This window comes from Physeter macrocephalus, chromosome 16 (assembly GCF_002837175.3).
Source record: "Physeter macrocephalus isolate SW-GA chromosome 16, ASM283717v5, whole genome shotgun sequence".
NCBI lineage: Eukaryota > Metazoa > Chordata > Mammalia > Artiodactyla > Physeteridae > Physeter > Physeter macrocephalus.
In genome coordinates, this window is record NC_041229.1 from 56,074,133 (window position 1) to 56,091,713 (window position 17,581).

General features: G+C 36.3%; 1 protein-coding gene across 3 annotated transcripts in view; it reads right to left on the bottom strand.

Moving 5' to 3' along the window:
* The window catches only part of ACER3 (alkaline ceramidase 3), a 183,527-nt gene that overhangs the window by 42,913 nt on the left and 123,033 nt on the right, over positions 1-17,581 (bottom strand). For all 3 annotated transcript variants that reach the window (XM_024131609.3, XM_024131613.3, XM_024131612.2), the window contains one exon: positions 11,408-11,443. In XM_024131609.3, coding sequence (XP_023987377.1) covers positions 11,408-11,443 — 36 coding nt within the window. The remainder of the gene's footprint in view (positions 1-11,407; positions 11,444-17,581) is intronic.

The window sequence follows — 17,581 nt, forward strand, 5'->3', positions numbered from 1 at the left end:
ATGGAAGCAACCTAAATGTCCATTGACAGATGAATGGATAAAGAAGATGTGGCACACATATACAATGGAATATTACTCAGCCATAAAAAGAAACGAAATTGAGTTATTTGTAGTGAGGTGGATGGACCTAGAGTCTGTCATACAGTGAAGTAAGTCAGAAAGAGGAAAAAAAATACCATATGCTAACACATATATATGGAATCTAAGAAAACCAATGGTTCTGATGAACCTAGGGGCAGGATAGGAATAAAGATGCAGACATAGAGAACGGACTTGAGGACATGGGGAGGGGGAAGGGTAGGCTGGGACAAAGTGAGAGAGTAGTATTGACATATATACACTACCAAGTGTAAAATAGATAGCTAGTGGGAAGCAGCTGCATCACACAGGGATATCAGCTCGGTGCTTTGTGACCAACTAGAGAGGTGGGATAGGGAGGGTGGGAGGGAGATGCAAGAGGGAGGGGCTATGGGGATATATGTATACATACAGCCGATTCACTTTGTTATACAGCAGAAACTAACACAACATTGTAAAGCAATTATACTCCAATAAAGATGTTTAAAAAAATATATGCGTGTGTGTGTGTGTGTGTGTGTGTGTGTGTGTGTGTGTGTGTAATTTTTGGTGTACATGTTCAGGGATTTCTACTGGGCATAGGCCTAGGAGCCAAGCTGCTGGATCACAGCGTATGCATAAATTCAAGTTTAGTAGTTTTTACAAACTCTTTTCCAAGGTGGTTATACCGATTAACACTCCCACATGCAGTGTATGAGTGTTGCTTAATAGCCTTGCTAGTCAGTCCTTGGTACTATAAAGTCTTTTTTATTTTAGCCATTCTGTTGAGTACATAGTGGTATTTCATTGTGTTTTCAATTTTCATTTCCATGATGACTAATACAGATTGAATACCACTTCGTATGTTTATTGGCCATTTGGATATAATCATTTGTGAAATGTCTCACCCATTTTTCTACTCGGTCTCCTACTTTTTTTTAATTGGTTTGTAGGAGGTCTTTACATATACTAGTCTTTGCTCGATTATACATGTTGTGAATATCTTATTCCACTCTATAGTGTTATGTGTTCACTCTCTTTATGGTGTCTTTTTATGACCCTAAATTCTTAATTTTAAGATTAAATTAGTGTTGTCTGTGACAGATGAATGGATAAAGAAGATGTGGCACACATATACAATGGAATATTACTCAGCCATAAAAAGAAACGAAATTGAGTTATTTGTAGTGAGGTGGATGGACCTAGAGTCTGTCATACAGTGAAGTAAGTCAGAAAGAGGAAAAAAAATACCATATGCTAACACATATATATGGAATCTAAGAAAACCAATGGTTCTGATGAACCTAGGGGCAGGATAGGAATAAAGATGCAGACATAGAGAACGGACTTGAGGACATGGGGAGGGGGAAGGGTAGGCTGGGACAAAGTGAGAGAGTAGTATTGACATATATACACTACCAAGTGTAAAATAGATAGCTAGTGGGAAGCAGCTGCATCACACAGGGATATCAGCTCGGTGCTTTGTGACCAACTAGAGAGGTGGGATAGGGAGGGTGGGAGGGAGATGCAAGAGGGAGGGGCTATGGGGATATATGTATACATACAGCCGATTCACTTTGTTATACAGCAGAAACTAACACAACATTGTAAAGCAATTATACTCCAATAAAGATGTTTAAAAAAATATATGCGTGTGTGTGTGTGTGTGTGTGTGTGTGTGTGTGTGTGTGTGTAATTTTTGGTGTACATGTTCAGGGATTTCTACTGGGCATAGGCCTAGGAGCCAAGCTGCTGGATCACAGCGTATGCATAAATTCAAGTTTAGTAGTTTTTACAAACTCTTTTCCAAGGTGGTTATACCGATTAACACTCCCACATGCAGTGTATGAGTGTTGCTTAATAGCCTTGCTAGTCAGTCCTTGGTACTATAAAGTCTTTTTTATTTTAGCCATTCTGTTGAGTACATAGTGGTATTTCATTGTGTTTTCAATTTTCATTTCCATGATGACTAATACAGATTGAATACCACTTCGTATGTTTATTGGCCATTTGGATATAATCATTTGTGAAATGTCTCACCCATTTTTCTACTCGGTCTCCTACTTTTTTTTAATTGGTTTGTAGGAGGTCTTTACATATACTAGTCTTTGCTCGATTATACATGTTGTGAATATCTTATTCCACTCTATAGTGTTATGTGTTCACTCTCTTTATGGTGTCTTTTTATGACCCTAAATTCTTAATTTTAAGATTAAATTAGTGTTGTCTGTGTCTTGTAATAATGGTATAGCTATTTATTTATTTAGGTATTCTTTAATGTCTGTAAATGTGTTTTATAATTTCTTCCATATATAGGTCTTAGACATTTATGCTAGATTTACTCCTAGGCACTTCACAAATATTTTTAGATGATTATCATAAGTAGTAATTTTTAAATGTCATTTTCTACCTGTTTGATGCTATTATATATAAATACAATGATTTTTTTGCAAACTGCTTTTATATAATGTGACTTTACCTTCTAAAATTTCTTCTAATAATTTATTTGTAGAGTCTTTAGGTTTTCCCTATATACATTTGTATATCACTTGTGAATATTCACAGTTTTGTCTTACCCTTTTTAATTCAATAATTTTCATTTCTTTTTCTTGCTTAATTGAGTGGGCCTGGTCCCCCAGTACAATATGAATAGAACTGGTGATAACAAGTACTGCTATCTCATGCTCAGTCTCAAAGAGAAAGCTTTCAATGGTTCATCACTAAGTGTTACATTGAGTGTAGGATTAAAAAAAATTTTTTTTAATAATCTTTATCAGACTAAGAAGCCCTCTTTTATTTCTAGTTTGCTAAGTGTTTTTAAAAATCATGAATTAATATATTTTATCAAATACTTTCTCTGTATCTCTTGAGATAATCATATAATTTTTGTCCTTTAATCTTTTAATATAATTTTCTAATACTGATTAATAGTCTAACCAACTTGATACTCCTGGGATATATCTAATTTAGTCATGATGCTTTATTCTATTTTTGTTTATATTGGCTGATTTGGTTTGGAAATATTTTGCCTAGGACTTCTGCCTGTTATTTTAACTCTTACAAACTCTCCTTACTGGTATTAAAGTTTTGCTTGCCTCATACATGAGCTGGAGAGTATCTCTTCTTTTTGTTCTATTCACTATGAGAATCAGTGTAAGACTGGAATTATTTCTTCTTTTAATGTGTGGTAAACATTGTAGCAAAGTCATATTTGCACACAAATTTCTGACTACTGAGTGAACCACTTTTCATTGTTATAGGACAATTCAAGTTTTGTATTCTCTGTAAGTTTCTACAGGTTATACTTTTTTTAAGGAATTTGTCCATTTAAAAAAATAAAAATGAAAAATGTAAATTTATTGGCATAAAGTTGTTCATAATATTCAATTAACTTTTTAATGTCACCAGGACTTGATGTGATATCACTTTTTCATTTCTTCTTTTTTTAATATTTATTTATTTTTTGGCTGCGTCAGGTCTTAGTTGCGTCACGTGGGATCTTTCATTGCGACGCACGAGCTCGCTAGCTGTGGCGTGTGAGATCTCACAGTGCGTGGGCTCATTAGTTGAGATGCACAGGCTCTCTAGTTGTGGTGCGCAGGCTGCAGAGCACATGGGCTGATTAGTTGTGGCACGCGTGCTCTCTAGTTGTGATGCATGGCCTCAGTAGTTGTGGTGTGCAGGCTTAGTTGCCCCGTGGCATGTGGGATCTTAGTTCCCTGACCAGGGATCGAACTGGCATCCCCCGCACTGCAAGATGGATTCTTAACCACTGGACCACCAGGGAAGTCCCTTCGTATCTGATATTGTTTGTGCTTGCCTTTTCCCCTCTTGATCAAATTCACCAAGGGTATGTTAATTTTACTTGTCTGTTTAAAGAAGCAATTTTTGGCTTTGCTGATTCTCCCCATAGTATATTTGTTTTCTAATGTATTCCTTTTTGCTTTTATCCTTCACTTCTTGAAATATACGCTATATCTTTCCTTTTTTAGCCTTTTTTTCCAGGTACACACACTTTAAGGCTAGATATTTCCCTCCAAATATGAATTTTGCTGAATCCAAGTTTTTTTTTTAATGTAGCCATTCTTTTATATACATATATATATTTATTTTGGCTGTTCTGGGTCTTGGTTGCTGCACATGGGATCTTCGTTGAGGCATGCGGCATCTTTAGTTGTGGCATGCAGACTTCTTAGTTGCGGCATGCGTACTCTTAGTTGCGGCATGCATGCCGGTTCTAGTTCCCCGACCAGGGATCAAACCTGGACCCCCTGCATTGGAAGCACGGAGTCTTACCCACTGGACCACCAGAAGGTCTTCCAAGTTTTAACATGTATTTATTTTCATTGATTCAATTCAAAATATTTTCCAATTTCTATGATTGGAAATTTATATATTTCTTTGATCTATACTATTTAAAATTATATTACTTAAATTCTAACATAATTGTATTACAGTCAGAAATTATATTCTGATTACAGCCCTTTGAAATTTGTTAAGACTTACTGTATGAGCAAGTATATGGTCAATTTTTGTAAATGTGGAAAAACAAAGTGTTTCTGCAATTGTTGGGTGCGGTATTTTACATTTGCTCTCTAGGTCAAGTTTTTTAATCAAGTAGTTTAAATCTTCTATATCTTCTTGAGTTACTGAGAGCTGTGTATTAAAATCCCCAAAGATTATAGATTTTTCTATTTTTTCTTCTAGTTCAGTCATTTTTTTCATTATATATGTTGAGGTATTATATACATTAAAGGTACATACAAGTTTTAAATTAATACAATTTTCTGAATTGAATATTTTTAATACTACAAAGTAATCCTTCTCTATCAATAGAAATACTTTCCCCTTAAAGTCTATTTTGTCTGATATTAAAATAACTATACCATATTTCTTTTGCTTAGTGTTTGCACGGTATATATATTTTTCCATACTTTCACTTTCAACCTTTCTATACCCTGATGTTTTAGGTGGACTGGCCCTGCTATGACTCCTGCCTACTACTTGTGGTCTCTCTATTAAATGGAATCCAACAAATATGTATTGAGCATTGTACTAGACCCTGGGGACATCATGGTCTGAGTAAAGGGTTAACTAATATCCAGCCTGGGATGATGTATGCCTGGCTGCGTATGACCTCAAGTCTTCCAGCCTTGAATACAACAGTTAAGATAAATGGGGAATGCTGTGTCTGCTTTTGTTGTTGTGAAGGACTGCACCTAGGTTGCAGGCTTGGGGTCTGTATTAGAACAGTATAAAAGATGCCTATTATAAAGAATGGTAGGGGAAAAAAAGGGGGGGGGGCTGTAGCTTCTGCATGTTACAGTGACTTCCACTACACTTAGCTTTCATCCCTGGCAGATGTGCACAACTTAACGTGGATGAGAGGGCAAAAGAAGCTGTGTATAAGGATAGCGCTGAATCTCCTGATGAGATGAAAACATTACACTTGCTGTATCCTCAACCTAGTATTCTACAATAAAGCTAAGTAAACACAGTATTAGATGAAAGCCTATTAGAGACTGATTGCCCACCTGAATCAATAATTGCAGCCATGCTGCTATAATCGTGAACAAGAAGGGCACGATCCCTGCCCTCACTGCAATTAAAATCTAGTAAAGAGAGGTATAAATAACCAGGCAGTTAAAATGTAGTATTTTAACTCTGTGACAGGGACTGAACAGAGTATTTTCTAAGCACATAGGAAGGCCACCTAATCCAAACTTATGCAGATCAGAAAGACCTCCATGGACTAGGGATGTAATGTACAACATGAGAAATATAATTAACACTGCTATACGTTATATATAAAAGTTGTTAAGAGAGTAAATACTAAGAGTTCTTGTCACAAGGAAGAAAAATTTTTTTTTTTTTTATGTGGTATGCGGGCCTCCCTCTGCTATGGCCTCTCCCGTTGCGGAGGACAGGCTCCGGACGCGCAGGTTCAGCGGCCATGGCTCACGGGCCCAGCCGCTCCGCGGCATGTGGGATCCTCCCAGACCGGGGCGCGAACCCGGTTTCCCTGCATCGGCAGGCGGACGCGCAACCGCTGCGCCACCAGGGAAGCCCAAGAAAATTTTTTTTATTTCTTTAATGTTGTATCTATATGAGATGATGGATGTTCACTAAATTTACTGTAGTAATCGTTTCATGTTGTATGTAAGTCAAATCATTATGCTGTACACCTTAAACTTATACAGTGCTGTATGTCAATTATGTCTCAGTGAAGCTGGAAGAAAAAAAGACTTTTTGGAGGATTTAATGTTTAATTTTATAACTGAAGTATTAGTAGGACAAGCATTATTAATAATAAACATTATTAAGAGAAGGTGGAAGACAGTAATGGTCATAGCTTACATTCTGGGGACTAGAAAAAAGTAATGCTGTCTAGAATATATTGTTGGAGAGAAGAGTGGGAAAAATGAAGTCAGAAAGGTAAGCAGAGGTCAAGTCTGGCTTTTCAAGTCATGTTAAGGAGTTGGACTTTATCTTAAGAACAATGCAAAGTCAATGAAAGTTTCAGCAGTAGCTCAAAATGATCACTCATGTATTAGAAAGATGTCCCTGTCATGTTAGATAGAGAATGAATTAGGAGGAGGCAAGACTGATGGAAAACAGACCATTGACAAAGTATTGCAGTGACCTAGGTGAGACATGGGGCCTGAACTAGGGTAGTGTTACTGGGAAAGGAGAAAAATGGATAGATTAGGGAAATATTTAGGGCTTAGACTGATAATTAATTTGATATGTGAGTTAGTATAAGTTGGGAAAAATCAATGATAGCCTGGTTTATGACTTAGGCAGTTGGGTGCACAGTGAAATTGTTTATTGTGTTAAAGAATAATATGAAAAGAAAGGGGATAAAAATGTTGACTTCATTTCTGGATATGTTTCAAGTTTGACGTACCAGTTAGATATCCAAGTGGAGATCTCTAGCAGGAGTTGGATATCTAGGTCTAAACCTTAGAAGAAAAAACTGAGCTGAATTAAGATTTATGACTCATCAGCATAGAGAAGTCAAAAGAAACGGACTGTTCAGGGAGTATGTTAAACATAACAAATGCTGGATAAGAACGTATGCACTGGAAGTGCAATGGGGATTTTTCAAATGAACTTTCTTCTCTTCACAAGCACCTCTACCCTATACATTCTGATTCTCCCCTAGGAATCTGAAGCAGACCCTGCTAGTGGCCTACGCAGTATCTATTCTTGCCTCTGGTCTTTATAGAAGACTGATTTTATTAGGCTGGCAATATGTCCAGCTACAAAATCTTGATTTCCCAGGCTTTCTTGAAGCTACAGGTGTCCATATAACCTTTTTTCTATGCATATTCTAAGATAAGTCATTTTTTAAATAAAAAGATAATAGAATACATACTTTTCCACTCCCTGCAATTTTTATCTAAAAATATTTTTACAAAGAATTTTCATATCTTTCCATATTTAATAATTTTTTCGATCTTCAAACTCCAAAGACTATAAAAATATTATTAGTGTTTTCTCCCTGCTAAAGCATCATAGAAATATGCTGTGTGTAAACTGAGACCTGGTATTTATCCTTAAGGAGCCTATAGCCTAGGAAAAAAGCAAAAAATTATATATATATAATATATATATATATATAATAAACTATATGAAAGCATATATAATATTTAGCACATAGTAGATACTAAAAAACATCATCTTCTTTTCCAAGTGTGCTTATACAGTAGCTTCCTTCTACCCTAATTTGTAATAAAATGGCACAAATGAAACATAATAGAATTTTTAAAAATCTACTTAAGTTCCTGTTTTTCAAATTGTTTACACAGTGTTCTTTCTTGCAAACCTTGAAGGTCAAATTAGAAGGGGTAGTAATAAAATACTTGTATGTCACGTCTAGAAACAATCTTTCAGAGACATCTACTTTGGCAAGAAGATTTTAAGCAACAGTACTCTTTGGGACATTAGATGAGATCTCATCTGAGATATTCAACTACTGATTTTGTCAATTAGCTACTTTAAGAGGGTTCAATCACTTCTTAAAAGTTCTTTTAGTCTATTCTCATGTATGCTTTTCTTTTTGTTTTCTTTCTTAAGATACGCTGGTGTTTCTATTGAATGTGACAGCTATGTGATCTGAGTATTACCCTTTGCAAGGTCATCAAAATGAATAAATGGCATTTGGCTCTCTTTTGGAGATGTTTGGATCACCTTGGATTTAATACAGTAAAGTAGAACTGTTATCAGTATATTCTCCCTCAGGGAAGCTAATCTGGTTAGCAAGACAATCATCCTTGTTGTGACAGATACTTTTAATTGTACTATCAATACTTATCTCTCTAGCTCAACTCAAATATCTCCTTTTAGAAGCTTTCCATGATCATCATATGCAGAAATTTATGCACATCTTACTAAGTACTTTTATTATCACACAGTATTAGTATGTTTATTGCCTTGTACTTTGCATTACCTTATATTAATTATTTTTATATAATCCTTGTGAAATAGTACCTTTCCTTGTTTTGAACATTTTACAGATGAAGATACTGAAGAATAGGTACAGCAAGAAATTTGTCGGTGGATAACAAAATGGCAAGAAATCGAGATTCTGAACTTCAAGAAATCAAAGTAGTAAGAAATCAAGATTCCAGTCTTAATCAGAGCTCCTTTAGATTAGACCACATTGCTTTTCCTTGCTTTTCCATTATTTTTAAGATCTTGAAAAATATTGTAAATCTTGTCACAAATTTCAAAACAATTTTCTACTTACAAATTCTAAAACAATTTTTCTAAGTTTCTACACATAAAAATATCAAGTTACCTGAAAGAATTGAGAGTAATACTTCAAACTTTGACAATTAGAAGATTCTCAGAAAAAGAAGTTCTCTTTTCTTAAGAATGATACCCAGAAAATAATTAGGGAAAGATATTTTTTTAAGCCTTGAGTATAAATATCAATAGAAAGTATCAATTCTAATTACTTAACAGACCAGCATAGGATACTCTAGATTAGACATTTGAGGCAAAGGTCTCTTTAAATAAAACTTTACAAAGCAGCGAGGAATACTATTGTATCAAACTAGTGGGCTATTTTCCTTAACTTGTTCTTCAGTACTAGAGTAAGTAATAATTTAGCTACATGCACTAGGTGTATTTTGTAATCCTATTTTGAGTCATCTAAACAGACAGACTGTGCCCTTGCCTACATTAGTACTTCTTTTACATGTTTATTACAAAACATATATACTACAAATACGTTTTTACAAGTCAATCTTCCTGACCAGATAGTGAGTTCTTTGAGACCAGCAGCCATGTCTTATGTGCTTTAGTATATTAATATTAGTTAACATTTACTGAGTGTTTTACTACATGGTAAGGTTTAAATGCATTATTTCATTTAATACTCAGACAACTATAGGAGATTATTATACCGACTTTAGAGACGCGGTCTATGAGCTCTATAAGAGCAAGAGACCTCATTATTTCACTCACTAGTACATCTCCTGTGCCTAGTACAGCACCGGGCATACTGAAGGCACTTAAAAAGTGTTTGCTGAATAATGAGGAAACCAAAGCTCAAAGAAGTTAAGTAACTTATCCAGAGTATACTGTGAATAAGAGGAGAGACTAGTTTGAATCCAGGTCTGCCTCACTTTAGATCTTAAAAGTCTGTGCTCTACTGCCTCTTTATTTCCAAATTCCAGCTCAGAATTTGGTAATGAGAAAGTACACAGTAAACACCTGATGAATGAATGAATGAATGTCTTACCTTCAGATTGCTTATCTACTTCACCCTAGCATTCCTTTACTTCTTCACTTCCCTATCCTGATTTTTAATCTCTAAGCCTAGGATATAAGCCATAGCTATAAGTTTTCATCCTGCCTACCTTCCTATCAGCATACACAGATATCTATGCATCTTCCCTATACACAGAGAAGAAAATATTTTTTACTGGAAAAACACATGGATATTGCAGCATGAAAAGTTATATGAATAGTTTGTTCCTATTATTACATAAACAGTGTCAAATAAGTCAAAAACACAAAACAGAAAACTGAATGGTAATAAACTTAGAAAACTTAACGCAAAATTTCCAAATTTTGTTCTTTTGTGGTTATGATTTTTCTTTCTTATAAAGGCAAATAAGAAGTTTATAAAAACTGAAGTATTCTTCACATAAATAAACTTCATTTTTTACAGTGTCAATAAATATTTCTAATAAAGGGGTAAATATATAATGACTTCACTTCAAGCTATAATAAACAGGAAAGTGAGAATGCCCCACCCCCCATAATATCTACATTAGTACATCTACTTTCAGCTGGCCTGTGGAAAAAAGCAAGGCACAATAACGTGGATTTGGAAATTATTTCTTCAAGAAACAGATTTCAGGTGGTATTGTCTAGTTTAAGTTTAAAAGATTATAGGAACATTTACTTTTTTATATAAGCACAAAATATTCTAAAAGTACAAGGCCTCTAATCCTCCTGAAATGTGTGCTTGTTTGCATGCTTATTTATTTAACCTTTATCTATCTACCTATCTATCATATCTATCTATCTACCTATCTATCTATCTATCTGCCTATCTGCCTATCTGCCTATCTATCTATCTATCTATCCACCCTGCTTTGTTAAAAGAAGGATGACAGGGGTCAAACAAATCTAGTTACAGCCCTGGCTCTGTCCCTTAATAACTGTGTAACTCTGGAACAAATTACCTAGTATCTCTGAGCTCATTTCCCTTAAAATGTAGACAGTAATTCATAATTTGTAGGACTGCTGGGGAGATTAGAGTCTATGTAGTAATAAGCATAGTGACCAGGCACATCATAGCACTCAATAAATAATAGCTCTCTTTATTTAGGGTCTGATACTTCATTTTACTCTGGTTTCATTCTAGGATGCACTTAAGTTATTATTTCTTATACCAAAGTTTCCTATGTTTGTTTCCCTCAATATAAATAACCTCCCACCTCAAAAAACTACTTAAAATATGTTAGACTGAACATTCCTTGAGTATTTTCCCCTTTTCTTTTCTAGAAAATAATGTCATAAAAAAGACTATTTACATGTGCATGTATATAATGCTTCCTGGTTTTTTTTCTGCTTATAAGAGCAATGTTGCACCTGCATGACTATCTACCAATAGCCAGTGCGGCCTGGGCATTGACTATTCTTGGTATAGTCCTATTTTGCTTACATGTGCTTCTGTAGGAACCTGTTTGTAATCTCTGTTTTAAACACTGTTCTTTCCTAAAACATCTACCATTTCATTTACAGAAGTTGTATATGCATATAATTTACTAGAAAAGGAAAACACAAGGCAGGTTAAATAATAAAATGTGTAATAATTTTTAAAAATTACCTGATGGAATACAGGCTCCTTTACCTTAAGGTAAACCTGAAAAATATTAAAAGAAATACATGTAAATGAAGTGCATTACAAAGGGGAAAGAAAACCTATTCCTGCTACTCTGCAAATCTCAAACGTCTCCTGCTTCCCTAGTCTTACTTCTTAGATCTGACTCCAGCCATGTAAAACCAATCGGATTAGGTGGCATGCCACAAAAGAGCTGTTACCTACAGGTGGGTGTGCCCCAGTGCTCACTTCATCATGGCAAACTAAATTTTTCAAAGCTGTTGTGGATTACTCTGCCCGCTTGGCCTCTGCATCAGCATCAAGGAGAGGCAGAGATGCGTGGATAACTCATGAGGGCTGAAGAAGTTATGCTGACAATCCCTGCAGCAGATCTATTCTACAGCAGCAAGAACGCTGGACTTAGAGACAGGAGCTAAATTTCAAACTGCCACTTACTTGCTACATGCCTGAGCAAGTCACTTAACCAAAAGACTCATTTTTCATTATCTGGATAATGGGAATAATAGTGGTGAGCAATAATAAGCCAAAATATGTGCAAGTGTCTGGCGCATAATATGTGCTAATAGGTGAAAACATTTAAAACAAATTTCTTGTCCTTTCTTCTGCTTCTGAAAACCTCTAACTCATTCACCTAGATACACGAAAGTTACACAAACCCTAGTTTTAGGCTCCAGTGTCATGTGGGTGATTAAGTTCAATGCCTACTTATTGCATGCATTTATTGCCCTATAAGAGTACACCTTTAGGGACTTCCCTGGTGGCGCAGTGGTTGGGAGTCCACCTGCCAGTGCAGGGGACATGGGTTCGAGCTGGGGTCCGGGAGGATCTCACATGCCGCAGAGCAGCTGGGTCAGAGTGCTACAGCTGCTGAGCCTGCTCTAGAGCCCATGAGCCACAGCTGCTGGGACCCCTGCGACTGGAGCCTGTGCTCCGCAGTGGGAGGGGCACCGCAGTGAGGGGTCCGCGTGCAGCAGCGAAGACCCAACGCAGCCAAAAATAATTAATTAAAAAAAAGAAAAACAGTACACCTTTAAAATGACATGGTAGAGAGGAGTCAAAATTTAAATCATAACCCTGAAATGCCTCCCATCGCTTGCAAGACAAAGTCCAAATTTCAAAGTCTTCCATAATCTTGCTTTGGCCTTTCTGCTTAGTCTTATTCCTCTCCTCTTGTCTCTTTCTCATCCTAGGCTCCAACAAATATGCTAGTTTCATGCTTCTATATCTTTAAACATGCTGTGCTTTACTTTGTTCAGAAATTGCCCTCTGCTGGTAAACACTCATCTTTCCAGATTCAGCTCAAACTATACCTCTTTCTTGAAATCTTTTCTGACTCCTTCTCTGCTAAGCAGAATCCATCACTCATCCCCTTTACCTGACTGTCCATATATAAACTTTACGCCATTTATTAGTTTGTTTCTCTCCCCTACAAGGCAATAATCTTTTTGACAGAAAGGACAGTTCTTATATATCTCTACAGCCTCATTTAATGTAGTGCTGATCTCATAAACTTTATGTAATTTTATAATTTGTCTATAGAACTTCTTATTCCTGGAGGAATTTCCCTCACCACAGCAAGAGCAGATTATTTCCTTGAAGCACCCATAGAGCTTTAATAGTAAGATGTGTAGGGGCTTCCCTAGTGGCACAGTGGTTAAGAATCCACCTGCCAATGCAGGGGACACAGGTTCGAGCCCTGGTCTGGAAAGATCCCACATGCCACGGAGCAACTAAGCCCGTGAGCCACAACTACTAAGCCTGTGCTCTAGAGCCCACAAACCACAACTACTGAAGCCCTCGTGCCTAGAGCCTGTGCTCTGCAACGAGAAGCCACGACAACGAGAAGCCTGCGCACCGCAATGAAGAGTAGCCCCAACTAACCACAAATAGAGAAAGCCCGTGCATAGCAACGAAGAACCAATACAGCCAAAAATTAAAAAAAAAAAAATTAAGTAAGATGTGTAGGAACATTTATATAACTCTAAATTCAGTAAGGCAGAATGCTTTTAATCTCTGAAATTTGTTATTTCAAAATACGAATTTTCCTTTACATAATTTCAGATTCTCATTGTTACTAAAAAAAGAAATGCAGAAGGGCATGCCTCTTAAAAGCATTTTTTAAGGCAAAAGAATTATGGAGTCCTTACTATGTGCCAGGTATTAATTCTTACAACTAATGTGAAATGTATGCTATTATTAATTTTACAGATAAGGAAAACTAAAGCAGAGAGTTACCTCTCTCTTTAGTAACTTACCCAAAGTCCCACAGTTATTAAGTAACAGTGTTGGTCAAAATTCAGATATGACTGACTCCCAAGCCTAAGTTTTTAACCCCATCAGCTATTAACTTACAAAGGTAAGTTGTCTTGACTCTACCACCAATTCTCCATATAAATTTGGTTGGCCAGGAAAGTCACTAAAACTCTCTGGACATTAGTCTCTTCTTTTATATAGTAACAAGACTTCCTTTCACCTCTGAAATTCTAGGAGTCTTTCCTGATTAACAAGTATGTATGCAAAGGACTACGCAGGGCAATGTAGAAACATAAGGAAATACAATATCTTTGCTCTTTCAATCTCTTTTTCACCTTCTCAACTCACTGAAATCTAGCTTCTGCCTTCATCAATCTGCTGCGGACAGTACCCTCATTAATGTTACTTGGTCTTTTTTATGGGTCAAACCTCAATTTCATTTTATTCAGCCTCTCAGAGGCAACTGGTACCCTTTCTAGAAACCTCTTTGTACTCTGTGACATCAAGCTCTCCTGGTTTTCCTACACCTCTGATTACCTCCTTTGTTGGCTCTACCTCTTTCACTTGACCCTCAAGTGGTCAATGTTCCAAGGTACAGCATGGTGACTATAGTTAATAACACTGGACTGAATACTGGAAATTTACTGACAGAGTAGATTTCAGGTGCTTTCATCACACACAGGAAACAGTAACTATGTGATATGTTAATTAGCTTGACTATAGTAATATTTTCACTATGTATATTATCAAATCATCATGTGGTACACCTTAAATGTATAAGTTTAAATTTTTATTTAAAATGTTGATTCTTATTGAATTCGTTAGATATTACAAAATGAGATTTTCTCATTTTATCTCTTTTTAATTTTATTTTTTTATAAGTAGGTCCCTGTTGGTTACCCACCTTAAATACAGCAGTGTGTACATGTCAATCCCAAACTCCCAATCTATCCCTCCCCCTTAAAAAGAATTTGCATATTGACAGGTTTTAAATGTCAAACAGACAAATCAATTGTAACTTTTAGGGTATAATATCATAAATGTATATTCTTTTGTTATTATTGAGGGAAAAAAAGCGCCCAGTGTTACAAAGCGTTGTATATTTTTTTTCTTTTTAACATCTTTATTGGAGTATAATTGCTTTACAATGTTGTGTTAGTTTCTGCTGTATAACAAAGTGAATCAGCTGTATGAATACATATATCCCCATAGCCCCTCCCTCTTGAGTCTCCCTCCCACCCTACCTATCCACCCCTCTAGGTGGTCACAAAGCACTAAGGTGAGCTCCCTGTGTTATGCAGCTGCTTCCTATTAGCTATCTATTTTACATTTGGTAGTGTATATATATCAATGCTACTCTCTTTGTCCCAGCTTACCCTTCCCCCTTCCTGTGTCATCAAGTCCATTCTCTATGCCTGCATCTTTATTTTTGTCCTGCCCCTAGGTTCATCAGAACAATTTTTTTTTTTTTAGATTCCATACATATGTATTAGCATACGGTATTTGTTTTCCTCTTTCTGACTTACTTCACTCTGTATGACAGACTCTAGGTCCATTCACCTCACTACAAATAACTCAATTTCATTTCTTTTTATGGCTGAGTAATATTTCATTGTACATATGTGCCACATCTTCTTTATCCATTCATCTGTCAGCGGACACTTAGGTTGCTTTCATGTCCTGGCTATTGTAAATAGTGCTGCAATGAACACTGTGGTACATGACTCTTTTCGAATTATGGTTTTCTCAGGGTATATGCCCAGTAGTGGGATTGCTAGGTCATATGATAGTTCTATTTTTAGTTTTTTAAGGAACCTCCATACTGCTCTCCATAGTGGCTTTATCAATTTACATTCCCATCAACAGTGCAAGCGGGTTCCCTTTTCTCCACACCCTCTCCAGCATTTACTGTTTGTAGATTTCTTGATGATGGCCATCCTGACTCGTGTGAGGTGATACCTCATTGTTGTTTTGATTTGCATTTCTCTAATGATTAGTGATGTTGAGCATCCTTTCAATCTGTATATCTTCTTCGGAGAAATGTCTATTTAGAACATCTGCCCATTTTTGGATTGTGTTGTTTTTTTGATATTGAGCTGCATGAGCTGCCTGTATATTTTGGAGATTAATCCTTTGACAGTTGCTTCGTTTGCAAATATTTTCTTCCATTCTGAGGGTTGTCTTTTTGCCTTGTTTATGGTTTCCTTTGCTGTGCAAACAAACCCGTGTCCCCTGCATTGGCAGGCAGATTCTCAACCACTGCGCCACCAGGGAAGCCCTTTAATCCATTTTGAGTTTATTTTTGTGTATGGTGTTAGGGAGTGTTCTAATTTCATTCTTTTATATGTAGCTGTCCAGTTTTCCCAGCACCACTTATTGAAGAGGTTTTTTTTTTTTCCCTCCATTGTATATTCTTGCCTCCTTTATCAAAGATAAGGTGACCATATGTGCATGGGCTTATCTCTGGGCTTTCTATCCTGTTCCATTGATCTATATTTCTGTTTTTGTTCCAGTACCATACTGTCTTGATTACTGTAACTTTGTAGTATAGTCTGAAGTCAGGGAGCCTGATTCCTCCAGCTCTCTTTTTCTTTCTCATGACTGCTTTGGCTATTTGGGGTCTTTTGTGTTTCCATAAAAATTGTGAAATTTTTTGTTCTAGTTCTGTGAAAAATGCCATTGGTAGTTTGATAGGAACTGCATTGAATCTGTAGATTATTTTGGGTAGTATAGTCATTTTCACAATGTTGATTCTTCCAATCCAAGAACATGGTATACCTCTCCATCAGTTTGTGTCATCTTTAATTTCTTTCATCAGTGTCTTATAGTTTTCTGCACAGGTCTTTGTCTCCTTAAGAAGGTTTATTCCTAGGTATTTTATTCTTTTTGTTGCAATGGTAAATGGGAGTGTTTCCTTAATTTCTCTTTCAGATTTTTCATCATTAGTGAATAAAAATTCAAGAGATTTCTGTGCATTAAATGTGTATCCTGCTACTTTAGCAAATTCATTGATTAGCTCTAGTAGTTTTCTGGTAGCATCTTTAGGATTCTCTATGTATAGTATCATGTCATCTGCAAACAGTGACAGCTTTACTTCTTTTCCGATTTGGATTCCCTTTATTTCTTTTTCTTCTCTGATTGCTGTGGCTAACACTTTCAAAGCTATGTTGAATAACAGTCGTGAGAGTGGGCAACTTTGTCTTGTTCCTGATCTTAGAGGAAGTGGTTTCAGTTTTCACCACTGAGAATGATGTTGGCTGTGGGTCTGTCACATATGGCCTTTATTATGCGGAGGTAAGTTCCCTCTATGCCGACTTTCTGGAGAGTTTTTATCATAAATGTGTGTTGAATTTTGTTGAAAGCTTTTTCTGCATCTACTCAGATGATCATATGGTTTTTATTCTTCAATTTGTTAATATGGTGTATCACATTGATTGATTTGCATATATTGAAGAATCCTTGCATTCCTGGGATAAACCCCACTTGATCACGGTGTATGATCCTTTTAATGTGCTGTTGGATTCTGTTTGCTAGTATTTTGTTGAGGATTTTTGCATCTATATTCATCAGTGATATTGGCCTGGAGTTTTCTTTTTTTTGTGACATCTTTGGTTTTGGTATCAGGGTGATGGTGGCCTTGTAGAATGAGTTTGGGAGTAGTCCTCCCTCTGCTATATTTTGGAAGAGTTTGAGAAGGATAGGTGTTAGCTCTTCTCTACATGTTTGATAGAACTTTTCTGTGAAACCATCTGGTCCTGGGCTTTTGTTTGTTGGAAGATTTTTAATCACAGCTTCAATTTCACTGCTTGTGACTGGTCTGTTTATATTTTCTATTTTGTCCTGGTTCAGTGTCAGAAGGTTGTGCTTTTCTAAGAATTTGTCCATTTCTTCCAGGTTGCCCATTTT